At 37.9% G+C, this 13,525-nt stretch overlaps 1 protein-coding gene across 6 annotated transcripts in view; it reads right to left on the reverse strand.

Moving 5' to 3' along the window:
• The window catches only part of DOCK10 (dedicator of cytokinesis 10), a 120,037-nt gene that overhangs the window by 25,350 nt on the left and 81,162 nt on the right, over positions 1-13,525 (reverse strand). For 4 of the 6 annotated variants that reach the window (XM_071566071.1, XM_071566076.1, XM_071566074.1 and 1 more), the window contains exons 26-39: positions 12,015-12,128; positions 10,971-11,042; positions 10,420-10,566; positions 9,269-9,352; positions 6,576-6,672; positions 5,953-5,997; positions 5,400-5,575; positions 5,167-5,283; positions 4,065-4,176; positions 3,224-3,345; positions 3,024-3,138; positions 2,792-2,858; positions 2,012-2,059; positions 1,278-1,379 (exon numbers count right to left, since the gene is read on the reverse strand). In XM_071566071.1, the coding sequence (XP_071422172.1) occupies positions 1,278-1,379; positions 2,012-2,059; positions 2,792-2,858; positions 3,024-3,138; positions 3,224-3,345; positions 4,065-4,176; positions 5,167-5,283; positions 5,400-5,575; positions 5,953-5,997; positions 6,576-6,672; positions 9,269-9,352; positions 10,420-10,566; positions 10,971-11,042; positions 12,015-12,128 (1,418 nt within the window). The remainder of the gene's footprint in view (positions 1-1,277; positions 1,380-2,011; positions 2,060-2,791; positions 2,859-3,023; positions 3,139-3,223; positions 3,346-4,064; positions 4,177-5,166; positions 5,284-5,399; positions 5,576-5,952; positions 5,998-6,575; positions 6,673-9,268; positions 9,353-10,419; positions 10,567-10,970; positions 11,043-12,014; positions 12,129-13,525) is intronic. The other 2 variants (XM_071566073.1, XM_071566072.1) reach the window with 2 other exon arrangements.

A 13,525-nucleotide genomic window follows, 5' to 3' on the forward strand; every position in this document is an offset into this window, starting at 1 on the left:
TAGAACTAAAATACAATGATTATCATAATTTTGGAAAGGATTTTGAATTTGTAACTATTATAGAATTCAGCACCATTTAACATCTCTCAAAATTCAGGTAACTTATTCTAAAAATGTAGTTTCCTAAATTTACATAATTAAAAATATCCTGGGGATATTTTTGCAAAGGTAATTTAAAAAAAAAATTTCAGATTTAAAACTGGTTCCCAACACAGGCAGTGAACTGATGAGTGGACTTACGCCAGTCAATGTGATAAAGTCTTTCATTAATAGTCATAGTGGGTGGGATTGTTGATTTGTTTTGCATTTTTTTTGAGAGGTAGGGGTGGAAAGTCAGGTTTCCTAAGAACATTTCAGGAAATTGAAATACATAAATGTAAATGTAATTTAGAACTCATCCCTAGCAATCCTTCAACTCTCAGCTCATCATCAAAAAATACTCTATATGACAATAAATGCTGATCTGTGAGTAGGAAAAGTGTGAAGATACTAAAGACAGTAGAAACATGACTGCACACAGTCAAAAGTTTGCTTTCTCTCTATGGTTTTACACTGTAACATGAAAAGGATCCCAGTTTCTCCCATGAAGATCAAAAATAATCAAATATATAATTAAAGATGTGCTCCACCTGCAGCTTATTACAATGCAATCCATGAAAACTATCAAATCTTACAATGCTTAGACTAGGAAGATGGAGAAAAAAACCTAGGAAAAAAAGGTTGCTTATCTGGCAATATGGACATAACAGTACAGGACTGTACTATACTTAGCAACATGGAAGTAAAAAGATAAGTGTCAAGCAAATCTACTCTTAGTTTGACTTTGTGTTACTACATACATTCGCCTCTGCAGTCCCCTGTTACTGGGGAGAAACCAATCCCCTGAAACCAGAAGTGTATCCATAGATATTTATGCCTAGGACACTAAGATTCCATGAAAGCATGTGTTTCCAGACCTATGAATTCCTTGAGGGTGGGGAAAACTGTGGATTATCTTTCAGATGGGGATCTGAGTTAGAAACAACAGCTACTCTTTCTGCAATATTTAACAATATTGATATTAACTAAGAAGTCTTCTGAATATAACACTTTAAACAACAGCTTGCAAGTCAAATTGTAGTTAAAGGGACTCAGATCTTTTATGGTTTACAGCTTCAGGGGCCCTGAAATGTGGGTTTTTTTGCCAACCTCTTTTTGGTCAATGCTGAGGCAGAGTGTGAGGAGGATGGCAACGAAGGTTTTGGTTTTACACAGTTAGTAACACAGTGGGACATTACCATTGCGAGAGCAGACCCGATGTGTGGCCAGAGGAGTTCGAGCCTTTAAGGGTTCCATTATTCTGGGTGGCCTGAACAAACTTAAAAGCAGCAGCAATTTTCCTGTCAAGAGAAAAATAAGTGTTAGGGAACGTGACATTGATTTTGCCATGTCCCTGATGAAACCTGCACGGAGCATGAACTGGTTCATCTAATGATCTTTAAGTCTTACACTGTGTGACATATAGACAAGTCCACATAAAATCAAAACCGAAACATCAACTGAGACAAAGTGCATTTCACATTTCACAGCTGAACATGATCTCACATTTTTTTCAGAGAGTGTGGAGAGGCAGAAGATTTTCTTTTTTTATTGCTGTGAAACACTTATTTATGCCCATTAAAACTATTCTTTCCAATACATGGATGAAAATACAGTGTTCAAAGTTCCCTTGTTTGGCATATGCACAGAAATACTGTTGAAAATGGCCCAGTATTTTGGGTTATAAATGCAACAATGGCTATCATATCATCACATGCAATTCATCTTTTATAGAGGGTATGCACTCAGATATCCAGAACACCATGATAACACTGCTTGCATAAAAGAAAAAATGAAGCATACATTGGCTTCACTATGACAAACTGAAGCTTTCAGGAGAAAATTCATAGATACACTGTTAGTCTCATTTAAGTGTAATATAATACTGTAATATTTAAATACTGTAACATACAGCCTGGAAGTAGAGAATTACCTTACAATATTGCGTTTTCCTAGATATCTGAAATTTTGCAGACAAACCCTGAAAGATAAAACAACACATTTATGTATATTAATGGCTTCCTACCTAAGGAAAAAAAAAAGCTGAATCTTAGTGCCTCAGTGAAACCCATGGCATATGCCCCTACTAGTAAGCAAAATAACAGAATGCAACAGTTCCCAGCCTAGGGACACACAAGATATGGCAACACTTTGCACACCTGCATTCCCTTTCTCCACAGTTGAAGATTCCTGCTGGGTGAGATGGCAAAGTCAAAGGCAAAGACTTGGCTGCAAAAGCATTGCTTCTTCACCAGCTGAAGTTAAACAACTCACATATCAGTTATAAGATAGTGAGGAAATTCCAAAACCAGCTACCTGCAGGGATTCTGAGTCATGCATAGATTTAATTGAGCAAACACCCTGGGGATGTGAAAAGCAGGTCACCCTACATTACTTGACTTTGCTTACTGCTTGGAAGTTTTGGGGAGCTAAATAATTTTCTCAAGGGAAGAACAAAATCTCAATCACAAATGGGGAACTACTATGAGAATCTCTTTCAGGAGGAACACCCAACACATTATGCCCCTGTTCATGGAAGTGACAACATATTGGAGGATATGAATCACAATAAACTGACTATGGCAAAATAATCTAAGATAAAAGAGCTATCTCAGCCTATTCCACTAAGCGGACAAACCCAAAGAGAAATTGTTTGCAGCCATCACTTTAGAATATTCAACATAAAAATCAAACAACCACAAAGTAAACTTACTCTAAAATGCTGAAAAAGTCTGTTATTTCTGAGAATGGTGCTCGCAACCAGTAGGAAATCAGTGCGTCTAAAGGGAGATATTAAAATATATTATGTGTCTGTTCAGGGAATTAAACTTGACTGAAAACCTGTACAATACACTGATAATTATTCTAATTTAATCTTTGTTCGGATTCAACATTTACAGTATTTTACAACAACTAAATTAAGGACTGAGTGCACATTTTCTTACCTTCTGAAATGGTTTTCATAATGTGAAGGAAACACATAAGAAGACTTCTAGTTTCGGCTTGATCCAACTTGTCAAAACGAAGAGTTGATCCAATCAAAGACAAAGGTCTCATGATCTGTTGAAGTGAAAACAAAGGGCCTCATTTAGTATAGTGATAGATTTCCACCTCTAGTAAGTGTTTTTGATATTTGCACATGTACCTTTTCACACGTGTCAGTTCTCTCACTGTTTTTTTCATTGGTACTTGGGTTAGATTCAAGACTTGCTAAGGAAGCTCTGGAGTCAGCATGGTTTGCTGCAGAGATAGCTATTGATGAAAAAGCTGTAAATGAAAGTCATAGCAAACATGCTAAACTAAAACACTTATGGATACAAAAACTAACAAAAAAATGGAAAACTTAGAATGTGTGACATGCTGGATTGAGACAACGACTTTGAACTTCCAATAGCAAAGCTATTGATAGGTATGTTTAGTACTGAAAACATGCAACGAGTTGAAGTACAGTGATTCAGTTTCCATTTTTTCATGGCATTAATATGGCCTGTTGCATTCCATGAGGCCTGACCTGAAGCCATAAAAATCAATGGAAAGATGTCTGAATTCACTTTTCTGAATTTTGAAATGGGGTTTGGAGAAAGTGAACAAAGTAAGTTACGTTTCTACACCTCTGTTAAGCCTGCTGAAACTAAGAATATTTGCCTCCAAGAGACATCAGGAGTTTTCAGGAGAAATCTTGGAACTATTCTTAAGTCAGGTGGAGACTACAAGAATGAACTAAGGCAAAGGGATTTCTGAGAGCCCGGATACTGGCATCATTGCAAAGCAGGAGAGAAAGTGAAGCAGTGTAAGAAGAGAAGCTTCACCAGAGAAATAAAAATCAATCCAGAAATACTGAAAGGAAAGAGAAACATTGCATACCATGTTTCCCTGAATGTTGTATAACATGAGTTAATGATATCCTCCATGAATACTATGCAGAAAGCACAATGGATTGAGATACACAGAAATCTGACTGTGTGTGTTCAAGCTGGCATTTGTACCTGCTATAGAGTTCAGAACATCTTTGGAAAAGGATGTGTCCACAGAGTTTGCATGTTTCATTGCTGTCTGGCTCTGAAATCCTCCAGCTGTGCTCAGGTCATCCCTAGATCCCTGTATTTGAAAGCAAACGAAGAAAGTCCAGTAGGTGATATCACTCATAACTTCGATAATGACAGCACAGCCAGTAGGCTTAGACACTGAGTTTTGAGAACATTTCAGTTGTTTAGACATGACAGTCTCAAAAGATCAAGGCTTGCCATAATATGCCAAATACTTACCTGCAATACAAAACCCTTTCCTAGTGAAAGTTGTAAAGGACAGGACAAGACTAACTGTGTTTGTTTCCGAAACATTAACACAGCATTGGGAACAGAACAGTAATTACCATTAGTAATGCTCAGACAAAATGAGCTCATTTCCTGGAAGGACTGAAAGGCACAGCACCCCTGCAGAAATTGGCTTCTAGGTTTTAAAGCAGAGCTATGATTACAACACATCTAAACATTTAAGGAACAAACAGACATATGTCTCCATATGCACAGTTTACACAAACATTTTCTGTGACGGTAAAGCTGTTTCTGTACCCTTTCCCTCCTTCAGTTACTTGTGTACATTCCCTCTGCCTCCTGCTCATGGTATAGCTCATGGTCCCTCTTTGTACTGGCTTTGGGTCTGCAAAGAATCCATGGGCAATGGAAGCTTTTCTTTACACCATTGTCTCCCAGTTTCCTGCCAAGGGACCTTCCTGAGGACACCACCTCAGACTCCACCTGCAGCAGCAGGCCAGATGTACCGTGGACAGACTGGCTGGGGCTCCAAACCTCTAACCTTGAGTTTCTAGCCCTGGGACAGTGTCCTGGATCTGTTCATGACCCACATTCTGTACCCTGCCAGTATAGACTCCCACTGCTCTACAGGTGTTCTGTAAATTGCGACTTTCCAAATTAAACTTTACAGTTGCAAACATATCAGCATTTTCAGACCTCCATTCTGTTAGCCGATTTGTGACCAGCTGAAACTTGGACCTCTTCCCACCAGATTGACTGGGTTAGACTGGCTGAATTTGATCATTTCAGTGCCCAAACAAATCACATAAATTACCTGATTGGAAGTATTGATATTGAAGAGGAACATATCTTTCATGTAAATCCTTGGCATATTGTCCAAAAGCATTCCATAGAGCGGCATGTACAGGTTTGCTATTTGTGCCTGTTTTGCCTAAAAATAAAATATACAACATGATCCTCAAGAAACTAATAAATACATACCAGTGGCTAAGTATGTTTAGCTACTGTGTGAACAAGCAAATTGAAGAGAGTAAACAATGTCTTTACCGGCTCTGCATATCGATCATCAAATGAATGCTTTGCCATTAAGTTTTTAAGCACAGCCAAAGCTAAGTGCCTGATATCCTGATCTTCCTGCAAGGCAAAACCAACCTCCCGCAGCAGGACTCCAATTAGAAAATGTTTACGGCAAAATTCATTAGTCAATGTGTACTCTGGAATATCTTGGAACAGAAGAGACAAGAATGCTTAGATTAGTATATAGGTTGCATATATTCTCCCTCTCCCACTCATGTTCCGAAGTTTCAATCTACTGTTAAATCTTGATTTCCTGATTTGACTACTTCATTCTGCTCCCTCACTTCCCAGAATGAATGAACCAAACATTATTTCTCAAAATCATGCAGTTTCTACTATTTATATACAGATTCCCACATGAAAATCTTGAGCTCTAAAACACCAAAATCCAGAGCAATTCCACCTTTGCAAATGGTAAATAATTTTTGTTTAAATTTGCCACAATGCAGTGGCAGTGGTCAAAGTAAAGCTTAAAGCTCTTGATGTATAATTTTGCTCTCTTATGTAGCCATTTTGTTCATACCTGAAGTTCGATATTCCTGTGCTGATTCTGAAGGTGTCACAGTGTCTTCATTTTTCATAAACATAAAAAAGGTAAAAATAATGCACTTTTTAATTATTAATTGTATAAAAATATATTTGGCTTTTTTTTAATTTGACTGAAATTTGAATTAAGCAGCTTCTACTATTAAAAAAAGCTATGAGTGTCAGAACAGAACATATTTTTTGATGCTGAAAACTGTAGTAAAAAGGAGATGAGCCTATTGTTTCAGCTTCTTCCCCTTTCTGCTGTACCTTTCGCAATCCTTCCCGAGTTCACCACCTCCCAAGGCTACAGCAGATGCCTTGCTGATTCAGTAGATCAGTCATCACAAAGAGGCCAGTTGATTTACCTCAAAACTTCCAGCAAGGGTCACCTCCAAATCCCTCACTGGGCTGTCAAAGGTTGCATTTATTTACAGACATACTGAAATTAAGCTATTTTTATCACACTGCTTAAGTATCAGACTGCTTAAGTATCACACCTGAAAAGCTTTAGGGGATTCAGAGCCTGATGAGAGCACTTGAGAGAGTTAATTACTATCTGTTTTTTGAACCTCCCAATAATCCACCGTTGTACAAAAACCCTCCCAGGGGGTGCCTTACCAGGAATGTTTGAAGACCGTATGGGCAAGCACAGAGGGATAAAATGCTCATGATGACAGACTTCTTGGAGAAAGTCAAATTTGAACTGATGTAAAGTCTGAAAATCATAACAGGCAATGGCTCAGTTCAGATTAAAACAGGGAAAACGGTGAGACAGAGCTCCACTACTACTTATCTCTACCTCAAACTTCATACTCACACTCAGCAGCAAAACCTTATGGCTCGTTATGCCGAGCTGCATGAACAATAAACATGTGTTTTTCATCTCTGTTATCAAAAGAATTTGTCACAGACAAACAAGCTTCTTGGATTCTTGAACTATGATTTTTCATTGAAGACATACTGATGAACCTCAGCTTGATCCAAACGAAATATTTAAGGTACATTTAAAGCTACACTGGGTCTTTTGATGACATATACTACAGAATATAATAATAGTGAGGTGCCTTTTCCAGTTCACAGAAATGCTGAACTCTCATATCATGACTTCTCTTTTTATTTCTTTCTTCTTTGTTCTTTTTTTCGGCCAGTCAAATACAAAGTTTCAGCCACACAAGTCAGACCTAGAACTTACTGACAGTAGTAAAATCTTCCTCTACTGAGGTCAGTGGTGTTTGGGTATTATTTTCTTAATATCTCCTTCCAAAGAAGCCATCTAGGATCTTTTGTGGAGCCTTACAACTACCTCAAGAATTTATCATTCCTACTAGAATGATGTGGCATTGGGCTATAAAGATAATACATGATATCCAGTAACAAATTTTTATTTCCATCTTCTTGGCTCACTGTTTCCAGTGCAGAAAGCAGTCATTCAGGGCTACCCTGAGTGCACTAGAATTAGAAAAGGCTCGTAAAAGTATTTTAATTTGCATCAAATTGTAGCATTTCTGCTGCCACAGTCAGGCTAGGATACTTGAAACATGCATTTTTCAGAGTCTACCAAGTAGTGGATAGTAGGGAATTTTTCCCTGACATATTTTATTGCACCTCATCAGGAATACAGCTGAACATGGTAATGGCAAGCAAAAAAGAGAAGCATCTGAAATGTGTTTCACAAGAGGAACTGCAACATTTAAGGGAAAGCAGCAATGAACAGGTCTCTAATGAGGTATTCCGACTTTTGAATAAATATTTCTCAAAACAATGTTTAACTGTTAACATACAGGATACTGTCAGGGATATTTCTATGGAACAGAGATTGTGCTGTTTCATCCACAATTATAACTAATCCAAACTGCACTGCTACAGACTGATACACTAACAAAATATCCAGGCAACAATACACTGCTACATTTTCTGAAAAAAGAGGTCAGACTGCGGTATCATCTTTTCGGTACACAAACAATCCGGTTAAAGAAGGAATAGATACACAGAGAGAAATCACATTGGACTGAAATGAAAATAATGGAAGGCCTCTCTCTCCTAGAGGTAAATCTCCGATTTTCTTTTGTGACTATTGTTTTGAAGGGCCACAAAGCCTGTTTCAGCAGCACATCTGTCACAACTCCACAGTGATTCTGCTTCCACACACCCTGGCAGATGGATCTGGAGGGATTCTGCCAATGCTCAGGCACTTACTGCCAAGAAGGTGCTAAGTACTCCTCTGCACACTGATTAATCTCAGGCTTTTCCAATGGCTATTAATGAGCTTTTTTAATTAAACATCTGTTTCTGTGGTTGACTGTATTTAGGGAAGTTTGACATGTCAAAACAGTTTTCAGATCATACAATATTATTTACAGAATTATAGGCCACATTATGACACCAGTAACTGAGAGACTCCATTCTACAGCTGTTCCAGAGATTAGGAGAAATACCTGAGCACAGAAGGAAGGTGGTTTTAGTAAAAAGCAAAGCAGACCTGAAGTAATCTCACTCTTTAGCTACAAATGTCCAGATCACCACTAAAGAACTATAAAAAGTTAATGGACAACAGTTTTGTAGGCTTTTTGGAGAAAGATGAGTCATTCAAAGCGTGTATCTTGAATACATTCTGTTATCTATATATATGCTCTGGAATGATAGCTCATAAACCCTGGCGTGGAAGAGAAAAAGCCTGTGACTCATTCTGATGGATGAAGAGCAAAGGAGTCAAGCTGAATAATTTGGGGACCTCTTGCTGTTTGAAATTTATTTTTCAAACTCTATCAGTGACTCTTGAAGGTATTAGAGAAGAAATTCAGTCTGCAGGGAATTTTCCTCATATCGAGCACAACCTAATTTGGAGCTGATTGGCCTTCTGGCATCATCAGTGAGGTAAGAGCACAGCATCCACAGTTACAGTCTCACTTGAGTTTACACACTGGTAACTTCTTTCGTATGTTCTTACTGTCTCCTCCTCAAAGAAAATTAGTGCCAATTGCTGCTGATATTTATAGACCAAACCACAAGTGAACTCTCAAAGAATCAAAGCTTAAATTCAGCCTTTTGAATGCTTTGGCCTGAGCAGAGTCTGCTCTCACAGGTCTCAGTGAGTAGCTGTTTGAACATGGTTATTTACTCCCAGAAAAGGGGATAGGTGGCTCAAAACCAGGAGGTTTTAATCCATATTTATGGTAAATGTTTTCATTGACTTGAGTTCTGAGGATGGTGAAGTCACAGAACCATAAATAGTTTCAAAATAAAAATATTCTGCTAGTCAGTCACTTCAGAAAAAAACAAGAACCAAACAAAAAAATAAATCAAAACTATACCTTGCTATCTCCACCTCCAAACATACTGATGTAATTGTTGACCATCTTGAACACAAATCCACGATCCATAAATGTGAAACAGCGCTAAGAAAGAGGGGAAGAGAAGAATTATTATTTTATAGCCAAAAAAGCAGTACAAGGCCTCCTTTTCCTGGCTGTTCACCTTGGGTCACCTACACACTTGAATCATATGTGTAAATGAGGTTAGAGTTGAGCAGAGCAAGGAAAATCAGGGAACTGGTGAATCTACCTTGATTTTTACATTTATTTCCAGTAATAATAAATTGATAAAACTTTTTATTTTTACTGTGTCCATAGTCTAAAATAGCCATCACAGTGTGCAGTGCACTAAGAGAAAGCTTATCTAATGGAAGTAATTCATGTGTGGCACCACTCTGTCATTAGAGGTGACAGGTGATGGGAGTTGACCTGAGCATCTTCCTCAGTGACAAGGCAGTAACTTGTGAGGAATCAGCCCAGCCACAACACTCATTGTCTGAGCTGTGTTCTCTCTCCAGGACCAAGTACACCACTACATTGCTTTATGATGAGAACAAACTGTTCCTGACTGATGGGGCTAAATATTGACAGAAGGAGTACAGGTTTTTGAGGGCCCTCGTTCTACAGTTACTGACATTTTTTCCTTATAGCAGCAGCAGCCTACCAGGCAGAGAATGCAACCTTGAATTCCCTGCTTCTCTGCAGTTCCTGAACTCTGCAAAACTAGAAAAGCCCTGAGCCTTCTGTCAAACACAGTCAAACATGGTTCCTCAGTTAGGAAGAAATAATCCACCCACATAGCTATAGCATTTAAAGTAAAATACCAGCTCAACTCTAACTACAGTCTCATTCTTACAAAGCTTTCTACTCACTTGAATGCAGTGTAACAATCTGCAGAAGCTGAAAACTTCAAGTCTTTCAGAGCATGGACAGTAATGAATTACAATTGCTTTAAAGTAGACATAAAGCTTCTGTATTGTAAAAGACCCAAGATGACAGAAAACAGAGCAACTGAGCAACACTGAACATGGAAATTGAGCCATCATTCACTCAGAATTGGTTTTAATCCCTTTGTCTGGATTAGAATAGTCTCCGGTTTGTATTAAGTATGGGGAAATAAGTGTATATGCTGTAATGGCAGAACATCCCACCTTGAGAAATTTGGCAGTGCTGTAGTTTGCATTCCTGGTTTCTTCAAGAGCATCTTTGTATTTCCAAACAACATGGTCTGCTAAGATCATCACAAGTGTATCCAACTCAGTTTGAAATGATTCTGGAAACCTCCGAGTTCGAGAAACCTAAGCAGGAAATAGATCACCAACTTGAGAGTGTGTGATGTTGCACATTAAACCTGAAAATATATTCAGGCCAAGAATAAAGACAATAAGCTGCAGGCCATTCAACACAGAACAAAAACATTCCTAGAATTCCACGATCTATTCTGAGCATAAACCTCAAGCAGAAGAATTTGCTCCATAGGAAAGCAGGAAATCTATCCTCTGTTCTTGTACGATTAAGAACAGGTTTGAGTCTAGCAGGTAATATAAGCTTTCTTAAAGTAAACCAAATATATTACAAATTATAACAGCATTTATTTTATTGATAAGTCAAGAATAAAAATTCAAGTATTTCCCAGGATTCTGCATTTTATATTTTCCTAAGAGATGGACTGACTACTTGATGAGATTAAGTTTATGCTTACCTTTGTTTTGTTTGTATCAACCAAGTGCTGTGCCATTGATTTTAAGATAACTGCAAAGAAGAACCAGGAATGCTGTTCAAAAGAAGGAAAAGAGTGAATGAAAAATGATTACCTGATAAATACTTTATGATGCATTACCATTCCTTACAGATGGATTGCACATCTCAGTAACGCACCATGTTAAACACTATGAGACAAATAGATTTAAAAATCTAAGTGCCATGTATTTGATTAACACTGGATTATGTTCTTCAAATAGCATTTGTAATAGTGAATAGGTAGGATACAGATATTAATCTGTATCCTCAGATATGTGAGACAAACACTCAAAAAGATTACAAATTGCAAAAAAACCCCAATCACCCCAAAACAAACCCAACCACCACCACCAAACAAACCCAACCACCAGTACTATTGGATGGCCCAGGTTTCCTGCAGGCCAGCATTTCTGGTTTTTGCTATTCCAGTGGCTCAGCTCAGGAAATCAGAACTGGTTCTTTTTAAACAGGTGAGCATATTTTTGCCACTGGGAACTCCTGAGCTGGACTGGTCAGCTCTCGTACCCTAACCGAGAGGCTCAGCGATGAGCCTTACACATGTATCAATTTCTTAGACCTGGTTTGATATTTGAAACCTCAGGAAACTTTAATCATTCTATTTTGGTTACTTAATCAAAGGTGATTAGGAGAGGAAATCAGAGATAAATGTTCTACATACAGATGACTATTTTTCCTGCACCTTCCAAATAAAAAACTAAAACAAAGCATCCTGAAAGTAATTGCCCACATCATACTGTGTAAGAACTAGGTTTCTGACTCAGACTGAGCTTTAACAGACAGGAGGAACTTTTATTATGCAAACCCCAGCATCCTGAGAAACGTGTTCTTCTGAGAACCTAGAGTGGGTCTGCTAAGTCTTATTGTTGAATCAGTGCAGGATGCGATTTGCACAAAGCTCATGCAGGAGAAAAAGATGAGACAAGTGAGTTTCAGGCAAAAGACCTGTACTTAAACTATAAATGTGCTAATTCAAGCTATCATTCACCTTTAAAACATATTTCACTGTTACTTGTTCATTTGACTTCAGAAGATCAGTCATGTTCTTGGACAGCTCCTCATGGACAGTTCTTCCATCATATGATTTGGTCCTGAACACATACTGAAGAAAAAAAGGAAAAATAAAAATTATCAAAATTTACATTAAAACAAATATAGAAAAACCTCAGTAGGCGACAACAAAATATTCATATACCACTAACAGCTAACAATCTTTGTTGCCAAAATATCTTGTCTGAACAGTCCATTCACATAAAGTTTAATTTGCCTGGCAGTAACAGCACAACACTGCTCCCCGACAAAATCCCAGTTTTAAACACAACTTCCTGTTGATTTCAGCTTAATGTGAAGCAAGAGGAAATTTTGCTTAAAATCAGTGCTATAATTTATTATTTTAATAGAGCATAGGATCCTGACACCTAAACTCCCTTTCAAGCCATTTCACCAGGAAAGAAAAGAATAAGCAAGCGGAGGAAGTATGGAGGGTTTTTCACCCACCTAGTCAGGGCCACCTTTCACTTGCTCCTTTCTTCCAGAGGAAACAGAGCTGGTAACAACCCTTCATCCTGAAAGGTGTAGAGCACCCACTGGAGCTGACAGAAGGGGAAAACTATACTCCTTTCAGAAACCAAGCCCTCAAGAAAGGAATTTATCTACCAAGTTGCTCACAACTCATAAATCTACTATGAGTTTTATTCAGCATTTGAAGCTAATAATTCAGCACTGCTGCACCTTCCCTTAAGCAAGAGCTCTGACAGTGCATCTGTTGGGATCAAATACCTTTCCAACACAACCAGGGTGGCAAAAGAAAGGAATAACCCTTGAAAATATCTTAATATTCAGCCTCGTTTCCACAGCAGATGCCATAAGCTTCTCCCTATGCAGTTTGGCACTTCTGGGTCCAGTTATTTAAGTCAGTGTAATTTGCATTATTACTGCACTGTGAGTCACAATTCTCAATTTACTTATTCTCAAACCAGCATTTGTAAAGTAGGCATTTGTTTCCTTACAGATGGAAAAGAAAAAAAAAGGGATTAAGAGTTATTGGGTTTTGAGTGCTGCTGAAAAAGGGAAAACAAGCTAAATGGACTTATGGTGTGGCTTCATAACCATATGTAGTTTCAAAGATATTTAGCAGGTCATTTAGTAGGTGTCTGCTGCAATTTTTAAAAGTTATGAGTAGATGAGGTTTTAATACCCAATTCATTAACTACATTTAAATGTTACATAGGTTATTTGTTTTTGAGCCTGAACAGCTCTGCTGGACCTCAGCAGAATTCTGTGTTTAAATTGGAATACTTGAGACTAAAACTTAACTACTCAGATGCTGAGATGCATGACCTGTAAACCCATATCTTAATAAAGTATCAAAGTAAATCCACACCATGGAATTATCAACCAACAGTTATCAGCACTGAAATGAAAATATTTTCCCATTTAACAACCTAACTCCCACCATATTTTCACTGTTCTACCCATGAACATGCTAAAGTTTCCAAT

The sequence above is a fragment of the Pithys albifrons genome, chromosome 11, assembly GCF_047495875.1.
Source record: "Pithys albifrons albifrons isolate INPA30051 chromosome 11, PitAlb_v1, whole genome shotgun sequence".
NCBI lineage: Eukaryota > Metazoa > Chordata > Aves > Passeriformes > Thamnophilidae > Pithys > Pithys albifrons.